The sequence below is a fragment of the Capricornis sumatraensis genome, chromosome 19 (genome assembly GCF_032405125.1).
Source record: "Capricornis sumatraensis isolate serow.1 chromosome 19, serow.2, whole genome shotgun sequence".
In the NCBI taxonomy this organism is placed as follows: Eukaryota; Metazoa; Chordata; class Mammalia; order Artiodactyla; family Bovidae; genus Capricornis; species Capricornis sumatraensis.
The window spans coordinates 19,762,591-19,782,809 of NC_091087.1; the positions used below are offsets into that span (position 1 = coordinate 19,762,591).

The 20,219-nt window shown below is 46.2% G+C and overlaps 1 protein-coding gene across 1 annotated transcript in view; it reads right to left on the reverse strand.

The window, feature by feature from the left end:
- Positions 1-350: 350 nt before the first annotated feature.
- CHD2 (chromodomain helicase DNA binding protein 2) overlaps positions 351-20,219 on the reverse strand; it is a 108,408-nt gene continuing 88,539 nt past the window's right edge. The window contains exons 34-38 of the mRNA XM_068990884.1: positions 18,613-18,791; positions 16,560-16,659; positions 13,795-14,008; positions 8,368-8,614; positions 351-1,437 (exon numbers count right to left, since the gene is read on the reverse strand). Of these exons, the coding sequence (XP_068846985.1) occupies positions 1,104-1,437; positions 8,368-8,614; positions 13,795-14,008; positions 16,560-16,659; positions 18,613-18,791 (1,074 nt within the window). The 3' untranslated portion in view covers positions 351-1,103. The remainder of the gene's footprint in view (positions 1,438-8,367; positions 8,615-13,794; positions 14,009-16,559; positions 16,660-18,612; positions 18,792-20,219) is intronic.

Consider the following 20,219-nt stretch of genomic DNA (forward strand, 5'->3'; position numbering starts at 1 on the left):
TCTCCAACTAGCAGTGCAGCATGTTCCCCACAGGGAGTAACTGATTTGTATCTGGCCACCCACCGCAGGAGTGGCAGACGTGTGATTCCATGAATTCTCCCTCCTCAGGTTGTACAAAGGGATCCAAGATGAGCTGCAGATGGCGACCCACCACCGCACGGACCACACCACCAACCCCCCCACCCCCAGGCTGGAAAACCCATCCACCCCCCTCCCCAGCGCCCTGCCCCAGTGCCGCCAGCACCCAGCCAGGCACAAGCCTGCTCCCTCCCCGTCCTCTCCAGTCATCTCTGGTGGATTCCCGAGCCACCCCGCCCTGCACTCAAGGCCTCCCAGGCAAACCAGCCCCCGCCCACTGCAGCCTGAACTACTATCTTCCCTGGGCGGGGCCGGGGACAGGGGTGGGGCTGGGGGTTGGGGTAAAGGAGGCCCACGCGGGAGACCACACCTCTGAGACACACAGTGTGGGGAAATTTAGTGTTGCTGGAGAAGAGGCCGTGGAGGAGGTGGCCTCCCACCCCCCGCTCCTCCACACCACAGCTGTCACACAGTGAAGCTCGAGTGTCACTTCTCCCGAGGACACATCTGAGGGGCTACCTGTTCCCCTGCAAGTCCTGTGGTGCGAGATCCCACCCACGTGTCCGCTCACCCCATCAGCAGCATCCATCTCATCAGAGTGCACCAGACCCCGTGTGTCCAGCGGGTCCCAGCAGCCTTCATGCACTCGTGCCTTCCCTGGCCCGGCACTGAGGTCCAGGGTGACAAAACATTCACGACCCTAAGACCTCTCCTGCCTTCACTGGGAAACAGCCCATGAAGCTGGCCGACAAAACCATCACCACTTCCTCCTGGCACCCATCTGAGTGGGAGGCCAGGACCAGGCCGGAATGCGATGGGTGCCCAAGTGCAGGAGGGGGTGACCCAGATCAAAGCCGGACTGAGCCGAAGGCCTCCACACTCTGAGCGCCCCTCAGCAGCAGGCTGACGGCAGCCCCGCGTCCAGAAACGCCCTCTCGGGTCTGGGGGACCGGCTCCTGTGGATCAGACCAAAGACGTCCAGGTGCTCCATGACGCTCGCGCTGCCCTGCCTTCCAAGCGGCCCTTTATGTTTTCCTAACATTCCAGTTATAATCTGGGTTGTTTTTCTGTTCTAGTGATCTCTCCAAAGGAGACCGATGATCCAGGGGTGACTTGGAATCGTGAGGAGATTTCTGAGAAGGGGGTGAGCGAGGATCTGAGACTGCGGGGTGCAGCGGGGGTAGGGGCTGTTTATACTCCCCCAGTTTGTCTGTGTGGAAAGAGCGGTGATGGTCCGAGGGCCCCTGGCCGTGGTAGCCCATAGGGGGCCGGTGATCAGACATTCGTCGGAAATCCTGCTGGTGGTAATTTTGAGGCCTAAATTCATCAGATCGCCTCCGCTTGGAGTCATGATGGTGCCTGAAATAGAGACACGAGAGTCAGCTGAAGACAAAGGCTGGATTCCCACGCCTCCTCCGTCATCCACTGGCTCTTCCTCATGCTGGAGGACACTTCCAGGGACTGAGCAAATACTTACATTACTAGAACTCAAAACCAAAACCAAACTAAAGTAATAACAAAGGGCTACTTTATACTTACGGCAAAACACAGCCCATGAAATGACATGAGCCTCATCAAGTGAAACGAGTACAAACTTGACTCACGATGGCTTTGTAAACTCACATTCCCTTCAGGAAAACTGGCAAGAGCTACAAACACTTTCATGCTCCTCAACCAGCCCAGGAGAAAAAGAGCCACAGAAATTACTTTCTAAGTTATTAGTAAGAGCAAAAACTCAGGCAACCTAGATATTCAACAGTAAGTGCAGCATTAATTACTTTCAAACAGACTCAATGTGAAGAATATTAAGATTTTTAGTGGGGACTATGGCAAACTGCTTGTTATACTGTTCACAGAGAAGCTGTAAAACTCGACAACAATCCCCAACTCAAGAATGGGCAAAGGACTTGAGCAGACATTTCTCCAAGGGAGATGCACAAGCGACTCCAAAGCACACAAAAAGGTGCTCGACATCTTTAATGAGCATTAATCACCAGGCGAATGCAAGTCAAAACTGCCGTCAGGATGGCTACCTTCAAAACACTGAAAATAAAAGCTGGTGAAAATGGGGGGAAACTGCAATGCTCATACATAGCTGGTTGGGACTGTAAAATAGTTCAGCTCTAGTGGAAAACAGTTTGGTGCTTCCTTAAAAGTTAAACATAGAACTACCATATGACTAACAACTCCAATCCTAGGTAAATAACCCCAAAGCACTCAGAACAGATATTCAAACAACACTTAAACACCACGCTCACAGTAGCACTATTCACAATAACCAAAAGGCAGAAAAACTCAAATGTCTATTAATGAATGAATGGATAAACAAAATGGAGAATGTATTAGGTTGGTGCAAAAGTAACTCTGCCATTTGATGTTGAAATACATTCTTATATAAATGTGTTTATGTTATACATCATTTTAATGTGCATTTCTCAGTTGACAGTTTTTTTGCTAATAACATATTACTTGCTATTTCTGTTTAGACTACAGAAATGATGTTAGACTAAAAAGCAAATTCGAGTGATTTTCTTAATGAGTTCAAAATGGGTCGTAAAGCAGCAGCGACAATTCGCATCAACAACGCATCTGGCCCAGAAACTGCTAACGAATGCACAGTGCAGTGGCGGCTCAAGACGCTTAGCAAAGGCGCTGAGAGCCTCAAAGATGAGAATGCAGTGGCTGGCCATTGGAAGCTGATGGCAACCAACTGAAAGCAATCACTGAAGATGATCCTCTTGTAACTATACAGGAAGATGCCAAAGAACTTAGCGTCAACCATTCTGTGGTCATTCGGCATTTGAAGCAGATTGGAAAAGTGAAAAAGCTCAGTAAGTGGGTGCCTCATGAGCTGACCACAAATCAAAACAATCGTCGTTTTCTATAAAACATCGATCCATTTCTCAGATTGTGATGTGTGATGAAAAGTGGATTTTACAAGACAGCCAGCGACAACCAGCTCAGGGGCTGGACTGAGAGCCAAGCCAAATCCGCACCAAGAAGAGGTCACGGCCACTGTCTGCTGGGCTGCTGCCCGTCTGACCCACTAGAGCCTTCTGAACCCCGGGCGAAACCATGACAGCTGAGAAGTACGCTCAGCAAGTCAGTGAGATGCACCGAAAACTGCTACACTTGCGGCTGGTACCGGTCAACAGAAAAATGAGCACAACTCTTCTCCACAACACCACCTGACCACAGGTCACACAAACAATGCTTCAAGAGCTGAATCAATGGACCATGAAACGTTGCCTCATCTGCCATATTCACCTGACCTCTCGCCAACTGACTACCACTTCCTTCAGGCATCTCAACGACTTTTTGTAGGCAAAATGCTTCCACAACTAGTAGGAGGCAGAAAATGCTTTCCAAGAGTTCACTGAAGCCCAAAGCACGGATTTTTATGCTACAGGAATAAACAAACTTATACCTCATTGGAAAACATGTGTTGATTGTAATGGTTCCTGTTTTAAGAAAGATGTGTTTAAGCCTAGTTACAGTGATTTAAAATTCACAGTCTGAAACCACAATTACTTTTGTATCAACCTAATATATACAGTGGAATATCATTCACCCATGAAAAGAACTGAAGTACTATACATGGTACAATGTGAATGAATCTCTCAAGCATCATGTTAAACATCTGAAAATGCCAATCATAAAAGGCCATATATTGCATGATTCCATTTATGCAAACTACCCAGAGTAGCAAGTCCACAGAAACAGCATGCAGAAGGCTGGTGGCTGCCAGGAGCCAGGCAGAGAAAGGACGGAGTGGCTGCTCAGCGGGCAGAACGTCTCTAAGGTGATGAGCGTATCTGGGAACTTGGCGGAGGTGGTGGCTGCACAACACAGTAACTGTGCTAAATAAATGCTCCCGAACTGTTCACTTTAAAATGACTGATTTGTTATGTGAGTTTCACCTGGATGAAAAAAGGAGGAGGAGAGAGGATGGGAGGGAGGGAAAGAGAGACAGACTGCCCAGGTTCCAGCCAAGATGGAGTAACAAGGACCATACCTACTGCTGAAACAGTCAGAAAGGGACAAAATGTGTGGACAACGGTTATCAAGACACCAGACATCAGGAAAGAAAGAAGAGCGCTCCTTACAGGATGAGAAACAAATGAGGTGAGTCTTACAAGCACCCAGCTCAGCAGAAGCCCAGGCTTCCCGAGATGGGGCGGGGCATCAACGCAGCTGGAGTTCAAGTGTAGGGTGCAAGAGAAGAAAGTGCTGCAGAGAAAGGAGCTCAAAGATCAGCAAAGGTGCTCCCTTGGGTATCTAGCTGGATAAGGCTCACGCTGTATGTGTGACAAAACGACCCAGGGGCCAGGAGGGAAGACAGAGAAGGGCAGGAGATGCTTGCGCCCTGTGCTCACGCAGGGCTGGAGCAGTGCCTGCTCTCTTCTCACCAACCAGACTGGGACCCTCCGCTCCAAGGGGCACTGGTTAAACGCCATGAGGGGCCTCGCCTCAGCGGGGGAGACCATGCGTCCTACCCCCAGCACTGCTCCAGTTCTGCCTCGTAAGTCCCACCAGCAAGATCTTAAAGAATCAAACTGTTCCCAAGTAACTAAACTGCTTCTGGACAAAACTCCAGAACATTTATAGGAAGACAAAAATATCCAGCACTTAACTAGGTACCTAATCAAAAATTATCAGGCATAGAGAAATAAAAGCAATAAGCAAATGGGACCTCATCAAACTTAAAAGTTCTTGGATAGCAAAGAAAACCATAAACAAAACAAAAATCAACCTATGGAATGGGAGAAAATATCAGCAAACAATGCCACCAACAAGGATTTAATCTCCAAAATATACCAACGGCTCACACAACTCAGTAGCAAAAAAACAAACTGTCGAAAGATGGGCAGAGGGACTTCCTTGGGGTCCAATAATTAAGGCTCATGTTCTGGTGCAGGCAGTGCAGATTCGGTCCTTGGTCGGGAGCGAAGATCCCATGTGTTGCATGGCCAAAACCCAGGACACAACAAACTCAGTGAAGACTTTAAAACAACGGTCCATATTAAAAAAAAAAAAAAAAACCTTAAAAAATGGGTAGACTTAAGTAGATATTTCTTCAAAGAAGACACATGGATGAAAAGATTCTTAATGCTGCTAATTATTCAGTACAGTTCAGTCGCTCAGTCGTGTCTGACTCTTTGCGACCCCAAGCATCGCAGCACGCCAGGCCTCCCTGTCCATCACCAACTCCCGGAGTTCACTCAGACTCACGTCCATCGAGTTGGTGATGCCATCCAGCCATCTCATCCTCTGTCGTCCCCTTCTCCTCCTGTCCCCAATCCCTCCCAGCATCAGGGTCTTCTCCAATGAGTCAACTCTTTGCATGAGGTGGCCAAAGTACTGGAGTTTCAGCTTCAGCATCATTCCTTCTAAAGAACACCCAGGACTGATCTCCTTTAGGATGGACTGGTTGGATCTCCTTGCAGTCCAAGGACTCTCAAGAGTCTTCTCCAACACCACAGTTCAAAAGCATCAATTCTTCAGCGCTCAGCTTTCTTCACAGTCCAACTCTCGCATCCATACATGACCATTGGAAAAACCATAAACCTGACTAGACGGATCTTTGTCGGCAAAGTAATGTCTCTGCTTTTGAATATGCTATCTAGGTTGAACATAACTTTCCTTCCAAGGAGTAAGTGTCTTTTAATTGCATGGCTGCAATCACCACCTGCAGTGATTTTGCAGCCCCCCAAAATAAAGTCTGACACTGTTTCCACTGTTTCTCCATCTATTTGCCATGAAGTGATGGGACCAGATGCCATGATCTTCGTTTTCTGAATGTTGAGCTTTAAGCCAACTTTTTCGCTCTCCTCTTAGAGAAACACAAACCAGAACTACAATGTATCACCTTACACTGGTCCGAATGGGTGCCATTAGAAAGTCCACAAATAACAAACTGTTGGAGAGGGTGTGGAGAAAGGGCACCCTTTTTTACATTATTAGTGGGAATATAAATAGATAGAGCCACTATGGAAAAAAGTATGGAGGTTCCTTAAAAAGCTGAAAACAGTTGCCATATGATCCAGCAATCCCATTCCTAGGCATATATCTGAACAAAACTCTAATTTGAAAAGATACACACACCCCTATGTTTGCAGCAGCATTATTTGTAATAGTTAAGACATGGAAACAAATGTTCATGGATGGATAAATGCATAAAAAAGATGTGGTGCACATATAAAATGGAATATTAATTTCAACTATAAAAAAATAAGTAATATCATTGGCTGCAATATGGATAAACCTAGATAATAGTATAAGTGAAGTCAGAAAGAGAAAGATATCACATGGTATCACTTTGTTTACATGTGGAATTTTAAAAAATGATTCAAAGAAACTTATTTACAGAACAGAGGCTCAGATACAGAAACACTTCCAGTTACCAAAGGGGAAAGGGCGTCGGGGAGGGATGAATCGGGAGCGTGGGATTAGTAGACGCAAACTGCTATATGCATGAGAGAGAAGCAACAAGGCCCTACGGGATAGCTCAAGGAGCTATAGGCAATATTCTAAAATAAATCAAAATGGAAAAGAATATGAAAAAGAACAGAACCAGGGAAATAAGACCTAGAGGGAGGCAATAAATCAATCAATTGAAACTGACCCAAATAATAAAATTAGCAGACAAGGATAGAAAACCATTTTTAAATTGTATACCAGATTTCAAAATGTCAACGACACACATGATTAGAAAGAGACAAAGGAACAGAAACTATCCAAACGAAACACAGAAGACAAAACTAAAAACAACAGAGCGCCAGTGAACTGTGAGACAAACGTGGAACTGGAACCTTCACAAGAGTGAGGAACAGAATAAAGTAGTCAAAGAAATAATCGTAAAAAAATTTCCAAACTTGATAAAATGATAAATGGGCAGCCCCAAGAATTCCCAAGCACAAGCAACATCAGGGAAAATACACCATGGCACATTATAATCAAATTGCTAGGAACCAGTGGTGAAGAAAAAGACGCATCATGCAAAGAGGAATAAAGATGGCAGATTTTCATCAGAAATGATACCAGTAGAAAGCAGACGAACATCATTAAAGCACTGAAAAAAAGTGTCAATCTATAAATTTATACCTGTCAATCTATAAATGTCTACCCAGCAGAAAATATTTCTGATAAGTGAAGACAAAATAAAAACTTTTTCAGACATACAAATGCTAAAAGAATTTATCACCAGCAGACCCACACCAAAACAAAAGTCCTTCAGGCAGAAGAAAAATGATGCAATATGGAAATACGGAGCTACATAAGAAATGCAGGGCAAATGCCCACTGGAGCCAGACAAGAGGAGACAGAAGCGTGGGGGTGAGGGGCACAGACCGCCTAACAGAGGCAGCTGCTGCTCCGCCACAGCTGCTATCCTAAAAGCAGCCTGGGGTCACCAGCTCTTCCAAAAACAACGCGGGACATGGAGATGTTCATATGAAAGCTTCCTATGTTAAATTCAAGGTGCAGCCAGAGCCTGTCTTCAGCTTAGGGGAAACTGAAGCTCCTAGGAAGTTAAAATATAGCTAAGTCCTGAAATTAAAGAGCGAGAAAACCTCTTTAGCCCTTCCCAACTCCCACAACTACTCTCACAGAAGCTGGCCCATCATAACATGACATCATGGCTGCAGAGAAGGGATGCCTTGGAAAGGCTCTGACCCTTGAGCTGCAGCTCCTGGCATACCACAGGCTGGGTCCCACTTGGGGTACCCAGAGCCTAGTACAGACCTTCACCATTCTGACAGCTGGTTCTACTATTTTATGGCCACCCATTCTCTAGACTTTCTCAGAGGAAGGCAGCAAACTCTCCCTACACAAGTGTGATCCCTGGCCCCGAGAATGACACTTAAAACCTGTAACGTGGCATTCGAGGCCCCTCCACCACCCAACCTGTCATCTTCGGGGTGGACACCCCATCCTAGGGGCCCATCCTTGCCCTGTTCCTGTGACGTCTATTCTCTCTCTCTCTCTGCTTAACTGACTCTTTACAGCACAATTCAAACCTCCCTGCTTCCTCAGCCCTCAGGAAAAACTGAAAAACCCCTTCTTTCGTCCATCCATCCCACGGCACTCAGCATCGGCTGTGTCGTTATTTCTCCCCAGCACTCTGAAGACGCCGGGACGGCAGACCAGTGCACCAGACTTGGGGCCAGCGCACAGTAGGGATGAGCACCTGACGGGGAAGAACGTTGAGTGTGCACTGCTTGTCCCTCCCCTTCTAGACCTAACGCGCCAGGCAGAGGCCAGGGCCTGGAGCCTGAGGCCCCCACACACCGGTCATAGTAGTCCCTGTGCCCCCGGTGGTCTCGGTCGCTGCTGTACTGGTCGTAAGGCCTCTTTCTCGACAGGCTGTTGGGGCGGTAGCTCCCTGAGCGGTGGGCGTCCATGTGCCGCCGGTCCCCGTAGTGGTGCTCCTTGTACCAGTGCTGCTCATACTGATGGTGCCTGTCGCTCCCCCAGGGAGGATTGCTATTGCCACCACCATAGTTGAACTTTCTCTCCCTCTGCCAGTCGCCTCGATCTGCAAGAAAATAATCATCTCATGACTGCCAGAAATGGCTGCATTTCACTAAGTTTAAACTGGAAAGTGCTGACACATGCGGCAGACAGACGTTCCATTTCCTCCTCCTCGGCCTCTGCACTGCTGCTTATCAAACAAGTAATGAGTCCTAACATTCTTTGCCAACATGTTTAAGGCAAAAGAAAATTTAACACCTTTCTCCTTCTGCAATCTTAAAAACTGCTGCTTTTTGTTTTTGCTTTCTTTTTTTTTTTTACTGCTTTTCATTTTCTATCTGCTTACCTTCCAATCCAGGGCAGACGCTCAGAATGAGATCTCACTAAAGCAAACAAAACCCAACAACAACAAAAACCCAACACCAAGCAATTATTTGGGAAAAGGCACTGCTGAGTTTCACAGCCACAGGTAATCCTCCTGTTTATACCTCTAAGGTTTATTTACCTGCTGGTACCGTCGGCTATGCCTGGCCCCCGGACACTTGCCAGACCATACCTACCGAGGCTACTCTTCTTCCTCAGCCCACACCACTTCCTTGCATTCTTCCTGTAAAAAGCGATTCCTCTACTCTGGATTCTGTAACTCTCAAGGATGGGAGCCAAACTGCAGTTTGTTTGACATTCTGTAAGCCTCTCTTTTTTCCTGAGGTGAAGAATCACACTTATGAATCATAAAAGACAGTGAAAACACAGAAGTCCAGGAAAGGAGGCTCAACTGGGTTGAAATGTGGTCCCCCAAACATAGAGCCGCTTGGAGCCTCTCAGAGTGACTTTAGTTGAAAACAGGTCTCGGAGTTATAATGAAGGATCCTGACTTGAGATCATCTTGGATTTACATCGGGCCCTAAATTCAGTTTGGGACAAAGAGACACGTAGGGGAAGGCCACGGAGAGAGGAAGAGAGACTGGAGCAAGGCAGCCAAAGCCAAGGCGCCGCGGCCTGCTGGCCGGCACCGCAGGCTCTCCCTCGTGGCCCGCTGGCCCGCGCCGCAGGCCGGGAGAGCGTCCGAGCGGGCTCTCCCTCGCGGCCCACTGGCCCGCGCCGCAGGCTGGGAGAGCGTGCCGAGCAGGCTCTCCCTCAGGCCGCACACAAGGAACCCACCCTGCTGACACCTCGATCTCAGAGTTCTACCTCCAAAACTGACAGAACACGTTTCTGTTCTTTTAAACCACCTAGTTTGCACTACTGTGTTACAACAATCTCAGGAAACTAACACAGAGGCTTAACCAGCAGGAACTCTGTGGCCTCACGGAACACCCATCTTCCTGCTACAATTTGTTAAGATCAAAGATGTGCCACCAACTAAACCTCTCTCTACTCATTCTATTGGCCTTCTAGTGTTTTTCTACAAAGGCAAAGAATAATTCCATCAAGGAACCTGTTTGGCTTAGAAATTTAGACCATCAAAATAATACAGAGTCAACCAGTGGCTTAAATTCATTGCTGACCGAGGGTGGAGCAGGCCAGGGGACCAAGAAGTAAAAAACTTGATTATTCAACCAAAGAACCAACGAACAACAAAAAGACACACCTCTACAACATGAAAGGATCGTCTGAAGCCATCTTCAAATAGAAGATGAAACCTTGTATTTTGAAATAGATGGTTTCAAAAGGGTGTCAAGGTATGTGGTATAGTAGAGATGCTTAAAACTCAAGCCAAGGCATTTATTTCCAGAGAAAGTAAACAGTGCTTTTCTTCCTTCTTGAACCCTCCATGGGGTAGGGTCACTGGTTGGGAAGTACTGACTATTAAGGAGAGGGGTGAGAAATCCAAAGTTTTAAAGACTATGACCCACAGAGATGTTATGGGGAGGGAGGTGGGAGTGGGGTTCATGTTTGGGAACACATGTAAGAATAAAATAATAAAAAATAAAAAATAAAATAATAAAAAATAATAATAAAAATTAAAAAAAAAATAAAGACTATGAGTTAGTTTAATAAGAAGGGTTCTTTCTAAGAATCAGAATATAAAATCGGTGACCTCACAGTCTAATCCCAAGAGGAAAAAAAACCCAGTAAAACTGTAAGACTGCATCTAAGAACATGGAAATATTTTCCAACCATGTTATTGTATAGTCATTCCTTACCCCACCAATAAAATGGAGATCAATTAATTGAACTAAGATTTTTAGGATGAACAGATATGGAACTTCTGCTTCTAGAAGAGTTAACGGCTGCAGAATTACACCCTGCCAAAAACAATTAGAAAATGCCAGATAAACAGAAAACAATCTGCTTGAAGACATCAAAGAGCAGCCCAAGCAATAACGACTAGAAGGGATAAGATTCCGAAAGCAAAAACCCAGAGGCAGCGAGTCGCCTTCTGCGGAAGTCACTGCAGTGCACTGGGAAGGTCTGTGATTCTGAGCCTGAGCAAGAAGCTGGATATCTGGGCTTTTCTCAGCAGAGAACGACTGCTGGAGAAACAGAGCCACAGAGCCCTTGCTGGTCTTTCTACGCTAAAGCGACACTGGAGACTTGAGGGACTCCAAACACACAGCCAGTTTTCCCTTACAACGCTTGCTGAATCTGCAGGGAGCGGAAGGCCAAAAAGCTAAGCTAGAAGCCTTCTGACTAGCGGAGCAGCTGAGGGCGGCCCAGTGCCAGGTAAACCAAGACCCGAGTGTAACAGCGGCCAGCGGGGAGGGGCAGCGAGTGCAGCAGGCCCCCTGCCGAAGACCCCGGAGGGCCAAGCCCCAGAACGGGGGACCAGAGGAGGACCAGGTCACTCAATGGTGGCAGGGATCACCTCCCACTCTGCGTTACGGGGAAGGAAAGAGTAATCCTCTCTGGGGCAAAGTGACATCATCTGGAGCTTGTACAATTTTTAAAACACAGTGCCTGCCATTTAATCAAAAATAACTAGGCACGCTAAACGACAGGGCTGTATGACTGAAAACCAAGGGGTAAAAGAAAACACACAAGATGGCTCGCAGTAATTCAGATATTAGAGTTAGCAGACAAGAATCTTTAAATATCTACAGTTAATGTGTTTCAAGTAAGAAGAAAAGATGGAGAACATAGATTTTTCTAAAGGCTTGAAAACTTTACTGGACGCTGAGAATGTACTTTAAAGAAAAAAAGTCAAATGCAAATCCTAACACTGAAGTTTAAAAAGAAACTACAATGAAATCAAAGTTTACTTCATTTTGATTATAATGGAACATTTGACTCTGTAAAATGTAATACTATGCTTCCATATATACCAGAGGCTCCCAGTCTTTTTGGCACCAGGGACTGGTTTTGTGGAAGACAATTTTTCCATAGACTGGGGAGAAGGTTTGGGTTTGGGATGATTCAAGTGCATCACACTTATTGTGCACTTAATTTCTATTTTAACATCAGCTCTACCTCAGATCATCAGGCATTAGATCCTGATATATACTATATTTTTTTAAGATTTTGTTCTATATGCTTTTTTCTTTCTTATTATTTTTATCTTTAAAAGTAATTCATGTGCATTGTAACCAGTGAAGTAACAGATAAGGAGAAATTAATTTCCTCCAATCCTCCCACATTTTATCAGCCTAGAAGGAAAAAAACAAAGAAATGGAAGTGTTAATTGCTCAGTCATGTCTGACTCTTTGGGACCCCATGGACTCTAGCCCACCCGGCTCCTCTGTCCATGGGATTCACCAAGCAAGAATACTGGAGTGGGTTGCCATTTCCTTCTCCAGGGCATCATTCTGACCCAGGGATCAAACCTGGGTCTCCTGCATTGCAGGCAGATTCTTTACTGTCTGGGCCACCAGGTCTAAGGTAATTGCTACTGTGTGTATGCTTTCATGTCTTTATGCTTATGCAAACACATTATTCAAATATTTATGGTGGGAAACAGCTTGGTGGCTCCTCAAGAAGTTAAAAACACAGAATTATCACATAAGCAAGCAATTCCACATTCCTAGCTATACATCTAAAATAACTGAAAACAGGCACTCAAATAATTGCATACAAATGTGCACAGCAGTACAATTTACAACAGCCAAAAGGCAGAAACCCAAATGCCCATCAACTAATGAAAGGACAAATTGTAGTCTACCCATACAATGGTGTATTATTCAGTCACAAAAACGAATCAAGTACCGATGCGTGCCACAGGGACAAACCTTGAAAACCAGATGCCTAGTGGAAGGCCCAACACACACTATACGAGTCTGCGTGATGCTCTTAACACAGAGAGTCCAGAATAAGTAAATCCACAGAGACTGCGGTTGTCGTGAGCTAGGAAGAGGGCAAAATGAAGCCTGCTTTCTCTCTGGGATGATCGAAATGCTCTGGCACTTGACAGAGGCGGTGGCTGCACAAGAGCACTGTGAATGCTCTACGTGTCACTAAACTGTTCATTTTAAATGGTTACACCTCTTTACATTACGTGACTTTCACGTTAGTAAAGCTAAACATACAGGCCACAGAGATTCTGTGGTTCTTGCTGCTGCTTTCTTTCCTTCCAATTTTGACTTTTTTCTATAAAACAACTCATTTTTTTTTTAACAACTGCTAATAATACAGAGTATAAATGCCCTATTATTCATCTAACCATCTTTCTATTAGTGGGAAGTCAATTTATTTCCAGCTTTTTGCCATTATAAGGCTACAACAGCACCCTTATCATACACATACATGTTTGCATTCCTACAGGACAGACTCCCAGAAAATGGGCCTCTGTATTTAGATACTCCAGACTATTCTCTGGTGTAGCAAGTCACACTCAGAAATTTGTGTGAATTTCACCCTGTAATTTTTGCTAATCTGAATGGGTTAACTTATTGTTACTTTAATGTACATTTCCTTAGTGGTGATACTGTTCATCTTGTCCTACAGGCCATTTGAATCTCCTCTTCCAAATGAATTCTCCATTCCTAACCTTTGCCCATTTTTGTATTTGGTCACCCGGCTGTTATCGATTCATAAGCGGTTTTTCAATATTAGCAGTTTTTCCATTTAACTCTCATATACAATGTAAACAGTTTCCCTCCATTTGTCTTTTGTTTACTTGTGTGGGTTATGTTCTTCCTGAAGTTGAGTTAAGTCTTTCGGATCTTTATTTCATGCATCATTTCACTGAGAAGAAAAGGAAGACGATAAAGTGACAGGAAAGAATAAAGCACAGAGGTCGGGCTACTGTCTCTGGAAAAGAAAACAGTTCTTTTGTCACCTCTTCTTAAACCTTCTCTGACGACGCACCTGCATTACTGAAGTGTCTCTTGTTGGGGTGATTGTAGTTGTCTCTCGGGTGTCCGTGCATCTGCGGGCCATGAGAGGCAGGCAAGTGAGGCTTCTGCGGGTGAAGGTTGTGCGGGGTGTGGGACTGAGACATCAGGGAGTCACGGCTGGAACCCGAGGCCTCCGGTCGAAATGGTTTCTTACCACCAATCACATCCTCTTTCTTCTTCTGCTCCTGGAGAGTCAAAGGAAGCCAAAGACCCTCAGGATCCCAGGCGCAATTCCCAAGAATAGTATAAAGGTCATCATCACCTTTAAACATTTCCCTCTTCATTTCTGACAAGTCCCTCTCGGATTCCCTGCTGCTTAATACCTTAGGGAAAAAATGCTCATAAATCCTCTGAGCTCCAGCGCATGAAACCCTCCCAGAGCTCCACCTGCTGCATCTACTAGCCCCTCACTGTAAGGGAGCCAGTCTCCAGGGCCTGCGGCTGTCAGAACCTGGGCCGGGCTGCTGGCTGTCGCTGCCTGGGCTGAGGAACAGGTGCCAGGCTGTCAGCCCTCCAGGAGGCTGCTCTTGGGCCATGTGAAACCAGAACCACCAACCCCTGACTGGTCCAGTGGAAACTGGTTCCCATGCCAAAGTCATCACACTAAACATCTATCTAAGTAACATCACGTCTCTACCACACAAATGAACTATTCAAAATAAAGACATCAGAAAATATAGTAAGGAAAAACTAAGAAATGTGAGGTGACGTAAAATCTCAGCACCAAGAGAACTGCTGTTAATAATCTGGTCCAGTATGTGATTATATAGATATTCACAGTAGTCCCCCCAGTCCCTGGGTGGTGCAGTCCAAGGCCTGAGGCTCAAGGCAGCGCTGAATTCGCATGCACTGTGTTCTCTCCAGCACACACATGCCTGTGGCACTTTACGTAAGGCACAGTAAGAGGACATCCAAACGGCCGGCATCACCAGGCTTGGGCTTTGTGGCTATCATCAAACAAAATAAGGGCTACGTGAAGACAGCGCTGCAATGCCCTAACAGTCGACCTGACGGCCAAGAGGGCCACCGATTAACTAACACACAGGCAGTGAGTAGCCTGGGCGTGCTGGACAAAGGGATGGTTCACGTCCCGGGCAGGGCGGAGCAAGACGGCACAGGATTCCACCACGCTACTCACACCGTGTGTGAATTACAACTCACGTATTGTTTATCTGGAATTTCTATTTAATATTTTAAGACCATGACTGACTGTGGGTAACTAAAACTATGGAAAGCAAGACTACATAGGAGGAACTCCCATCTTGTGTGTGCGTGCACATGTGCATGTGTGTTTTTTTAACCAAAAGTATTACTTAACATTCTTTTCTCAGTTAATGTACTGTGAAAATCTTATGTGAATACTTACTGAATATTACTATAATATTATACTTATGGCCGAATTGTCCCTGATATGGATATATGAAGTCATTTCCACATAAACATATTTAAATCCTTAATTATCTCTTTCAACTAAATTCTTACAAGAACTGCGTGTTTTAGTCTTTCTGTGAATTTACTGAATTATCCTCCAGAAAGGCTGTGAATGTATACAATAACCCCAACTAGTAGGACCACTAGTTTCATTATCACCTTCATCTAACGTCTGATAACCTGATTAATGAAGCCCTTTACCCTTTACGTCCTATGTCCAACTTACACTTATCCTAACTTCCCCTCTTTCCTCAAGTACCTTGCCCAACTATTTCATTCCATACTGGGGTTTTTCCTGACTAGTCTTTCAAAGACTATTCACAATGCATAAAGTTCACGCTAACAAAATATTACTATAGTATTCCTGTATATATTACTGTTCTAACATATTTTTCCATGTGAAATTAAATTATAAACCACTTGATGGTGCTGCCCCACAGCTCAAAGCAGTGCTGGCACAGGACACGTGCATGGAACAGGGGACACTTCTGAGCACCGACCCTGCGCCTGGCACGACTCCGGCTGCTGACGACCCGGGAGAGGATGGGCGCCCTTCAGCCCGCAGGCCTCCACGGAGCAGACAGGGTGGTGAAGCAGGTGCTGAGCATTCCCAGACTGGCCCTACGTGGCTAACTGGGGGGAGAGCCCACAGGGCAAGTCAGCAGATCTGCAAATGGACACACTTGAACAAGGAACGCTGCCCTGCAGCATCAGCCAAATATCTTCGTGCCCATCCCCCGCTAACGGGCAGCATGTCCTGGGCACCTTTTTGTGTCTGCTCCTTTATGCAAGTGGTTGGGACCCTGTGTGCAAATGCTAGAGGGACACCAAGGACAAACAGCCCAGAGAGAAGAGAAAAGGCAGGCGCTGCCCATGATGTCCTCTTTCAGGAGCCACACTGACAAGCCACCATTAAGACATGTGCCTGTGGAGGGAAGGGCTGGGGAATAAACGCCTCCAGGACACAGGAACACAGAGGAACAGGCCCTCGTCAGAATGTCGGCCCTGTCTGGCTCCTGTACACTGGCGCGATCACCCATCAGGTCTCAGCCGACAGTCTGACTACTTGAGGAGTGTGTGGACAAACTGCACGGCTAAGACAGCGGAAGAACCCAGCAGGCAAGAGCCGAGCCGCAGCCCCCCTGGGCCCAGGCCTCCAGCTGTAAAGTAAGAGCAGAGACCCCGGGCCCTTTCCAGATCACAACCTACATCATCTCCTGAGGCAAAAACAGTAATGAGAGAATTTTTTGGCAGAACTGGTTTTTATCTTGTTTGTATGAATTAGGCTTAAATTTGTATTTTTACCTCTTCTTCTTGAGATCTTTTCTTATGAGCCATCTTATATAACTTGTGCAATTTTCGAGCATCAAATTCTGTAAACTTGGAAACAAAAATCCATAGGTTCCTAAAAAAAAAGAAAAAGAAATTTTTTCTGGTAAATTATAAAATTTTAAAAATAACCACTCTCTTTATGGATGGCAAGTTAATTGATTTTGTTATACTTGGAATAGTTCCCAAATATAAAAAAACAGAGAAATAATCTTTCAGGTCTTGGCATCAATAACAAATACACCTTCAGAAGCTAATTAATGTCAACAGAATTGGACTGAGGGATCTGGAGACAAGAGTTCTCGCAGCTAAAACCCCTCTAACTTCCTTCCTGACGCCTATGGCCTCAGGCCTAACATCTCGCTCACCTCTGCTCCCCATGGGCCCTCAGGCAGTCTGCATCACCGCCACCTCCACAGGGACCCGAGTGCAGGCAGACGTCTCTGCACCGCTGCCCCGCCCTTCCCCTCAGCTGTCACCAGCACAGCCTGCCATCCCTGCCTTCACAGCTCCAAATGACTGCTCCGCTCCGATCCCACTGTGCATGGCACGACTGTCAACAGGGGAGTGGCTAGAGAAGCAGTGTGGAGAACACAGAGAGACAGGTACCCTCGTGTACTGGAAGGAAAGGCGCGCGTCCTCGCATGTGTCCTGGAGAGCAGCCACACCATGCCATGCAGTGCCACTCAAAGAACCCTGCCCTGCTCCTGACCAGTAAACCTGCGGCCGCATTCGGAAAGGCATTTACCTTTCTCTCTTAAGCCTTCTGTAGCAGCACTTCAGTCATCTTAACAACCTGCTTTAAACCCTAAGAGCCACTTTCAAGGCTTTGTTGAAGCCTGAGAACTCTCCCCTCTAAGCAGGTCCACTCTGCTCTCCCACGCCGGCTCGGTCTACCTGCCTGCCCCTTGCAAGACTTCCCTCCCTGCCTGCTCCTCCGGACGGGTTCCTACCCTCTTCGAATTCCTACTAGACTCGATCTTCCAAGCACCACTTCATGAGGGACAGTTTCTCAGGAGTGGGCAAGATTACTTATGAACCACAGCAGGCCAGGACCACGGTACCCAGCGCATCTGAACACAGACTGGCCACAGTGCCCAGTATCCAGCCGAGCCTCATGGAACTATATGCTGGGATGATGAGCTTTTGTTATCTTCCAATAGGGGTTAAGCTGGGTAAAAAGAGAGCCAGATGGCTAGATACAGGGATCCAGAAGCTGGGAACAGTCTAAGAGGAAAGTCAAGTCACATTTCAAAACTTAAACGTTCTTTTTTCATGGCTGTGAAGCATGCTATGAATAGCATCATGACAGAGGTTTTCTTAAATCTCCTTTTCACTCAAAAATCCATCCACTGATGTTAGGCATATTACACAAAGATAATTAACTGTGAAGTATGAGTTCAGTGTAACTGTGGAAAGAGACTTAACATTACAATTTTTTTTGAGAAATTGCAGGCACGTTTTATAAACATAAGAAATGAATTATAAATGAATCTATGTAAGTCAGGATGCCTTACAAACTGAAGTTCTGGATTAACTGCATGAATCCAAATTACTACTCAAGTTCTTCAAGTATATTAGAGAGAAGAAAACTCACAGCTCTGGTGGTTTTTTTGCCTCCTCTTATTAGCTGATACAGAACTACCCAACAAGTTATATTATCTCTGACTATTAACCTGAAGTGGGTAGAGTAGTGAAATTATAGATGCTTTCTAACCCGTCCAGGTTCAAAGACTGAGTCTTTATTCCGAGGACAGGCCAGCAAATCCAGTATCACAGTATTTCTCTCATAAAATAATATCACCATCCTACCCTGTCAAGACTAGTCTCAGAGGAACAGGCTATTTCAGGAAAAGAAAACTGAAGTCTGCAGGCATGCTGCCAATCGTCGACTTTTGCTGAGAAAAAATTTTTTCATTAGGTGGCTGTGTCATGGTGTATAAAACAGAAGCAGAATGCCTGACACACACACTCTGTCACCAAGCCCGAGCAGGCAACGCGGCGGGCGAGCGAGGCCACGGCGGCTCACCTCCTCCACAGCTTCGTGTGCTCCTGGTCCGAGTAGGCTTTCAGGCACTCGGCTATCCGGTCCCCGATCTTCAGCAGGCAGCTCCGCGTGTGCTCCAGCTGCTCCTGCACGCTGAGCCCCTTGTCCGGCTTGTCCAGCTGCTTCAGCGCCTTCTTCACGGGCCGCATCCGCTCCTTGCACTGCAAGGGAGGAGAGACATAAGCCCTCCGCACCCCGCGCTTGCTGCGCCCTGCACTCCCAGAGAACACACAGCCCCCCTCAGGCCACATGACCACTTGTGGAGAAGCAGGGAAAGAAAGGCAGGGCAACAAGGAAAAACGTTCGAGTCGGAAAAACTTCAGGCTCTGGTCTCAGCTCCACCGCTCAGAGCGGTGGCGTCCACACCTTACTTCGCCTCCAGAACGCTGCTGCTTCCTCATCTGCCAGAGGGGCATTCGTGACGAACATCAAACGCAAGGCAGAACTACAGACCTAACCTGAAAACCGGGCACCACAAACTGCCTAAAACTGCAGGGTGAGGTATTTACAAGTCCTTCAGGCTTACAAGAAACTGAGGGAAAGGCTTCCAGATAAAGACAGTGGACTGAACACAAAGAAACTTTTTCTCCCTGTCTCCATCCACTAACACAACAGTAAAGGAACTGACTTCAGAAGAGACAAGCCCACAAAGACAAGGGATATCACAGCAAGTGAAATCACTTAACAGATACTTAATAGAGAGCTGAGAGCCAGCCCGATTTATGCTGCAAACTTACTCCCCTAAAGGCTTGCTAGGTATCACTGGCCGTAGGGGTGAAGGCTGAAAATAAGAAATTTTTGTTTTTTAAGATTGCCTAAAAGGAATAGATACTCAGATTCATTATAGACACGCACATCTCTGACTGGGCTAGGCAGGCACAGTTGAGAGGCAAGGCTGCTGCACTGAGAACGACATTATATGGAATACATGCGCAGTATCTGTGTATTAGATGAGCCACCAACCAGCTTGGCTCTTGCTTTTTTTGCCTCTCAGATTCCAGAATGAAGAAAGCCAGGTCTTAATTCTCCATCAGGAGAATTGGAGGATTCTTGTGCCTAAAACCTGACCACCCAAGAGCAAGAACCAAAAGATGTTGACCACCCCACTGAAGTTTTCTGAGGAAGCAGCCCAGCCAGATCACCCTACGAAGAACACTCTCAGAGCCGATCAAGTGCCACCCACATGCTCAGAGGTTCCAATCCGAAGTTCAGTCCTTACTCTTCAATATAAGATGACAACCCAGGAGCAGCAAGCCATCTGAGAAAAATCGAACACGAATGATGGAAAACAAATCTAGGAGAGATACATGGGGGGAAAAGAGCTTGGAAATAAAATGGCAAGAGAAGTGCAAGCCTCAAAAGAAATAATGGCATTTCCCCTCAGAAAAAAGCCGAGGAGATCCCCGAGAGACATAGGATTGCCTAAGTGGAAACATTTCAAGATAGTATCAGGGACCACTCCCAGAGTCCAATGTCCGAAAACCAGGGTAAACCGAGGAGGAAATCACCACAGAGAAAGTCAGGAGCATTTCTCTGACCTGTAGGGCATGGTTGTCAGCCACTAAGCACCCAGTATAAGGAGCTAGTAA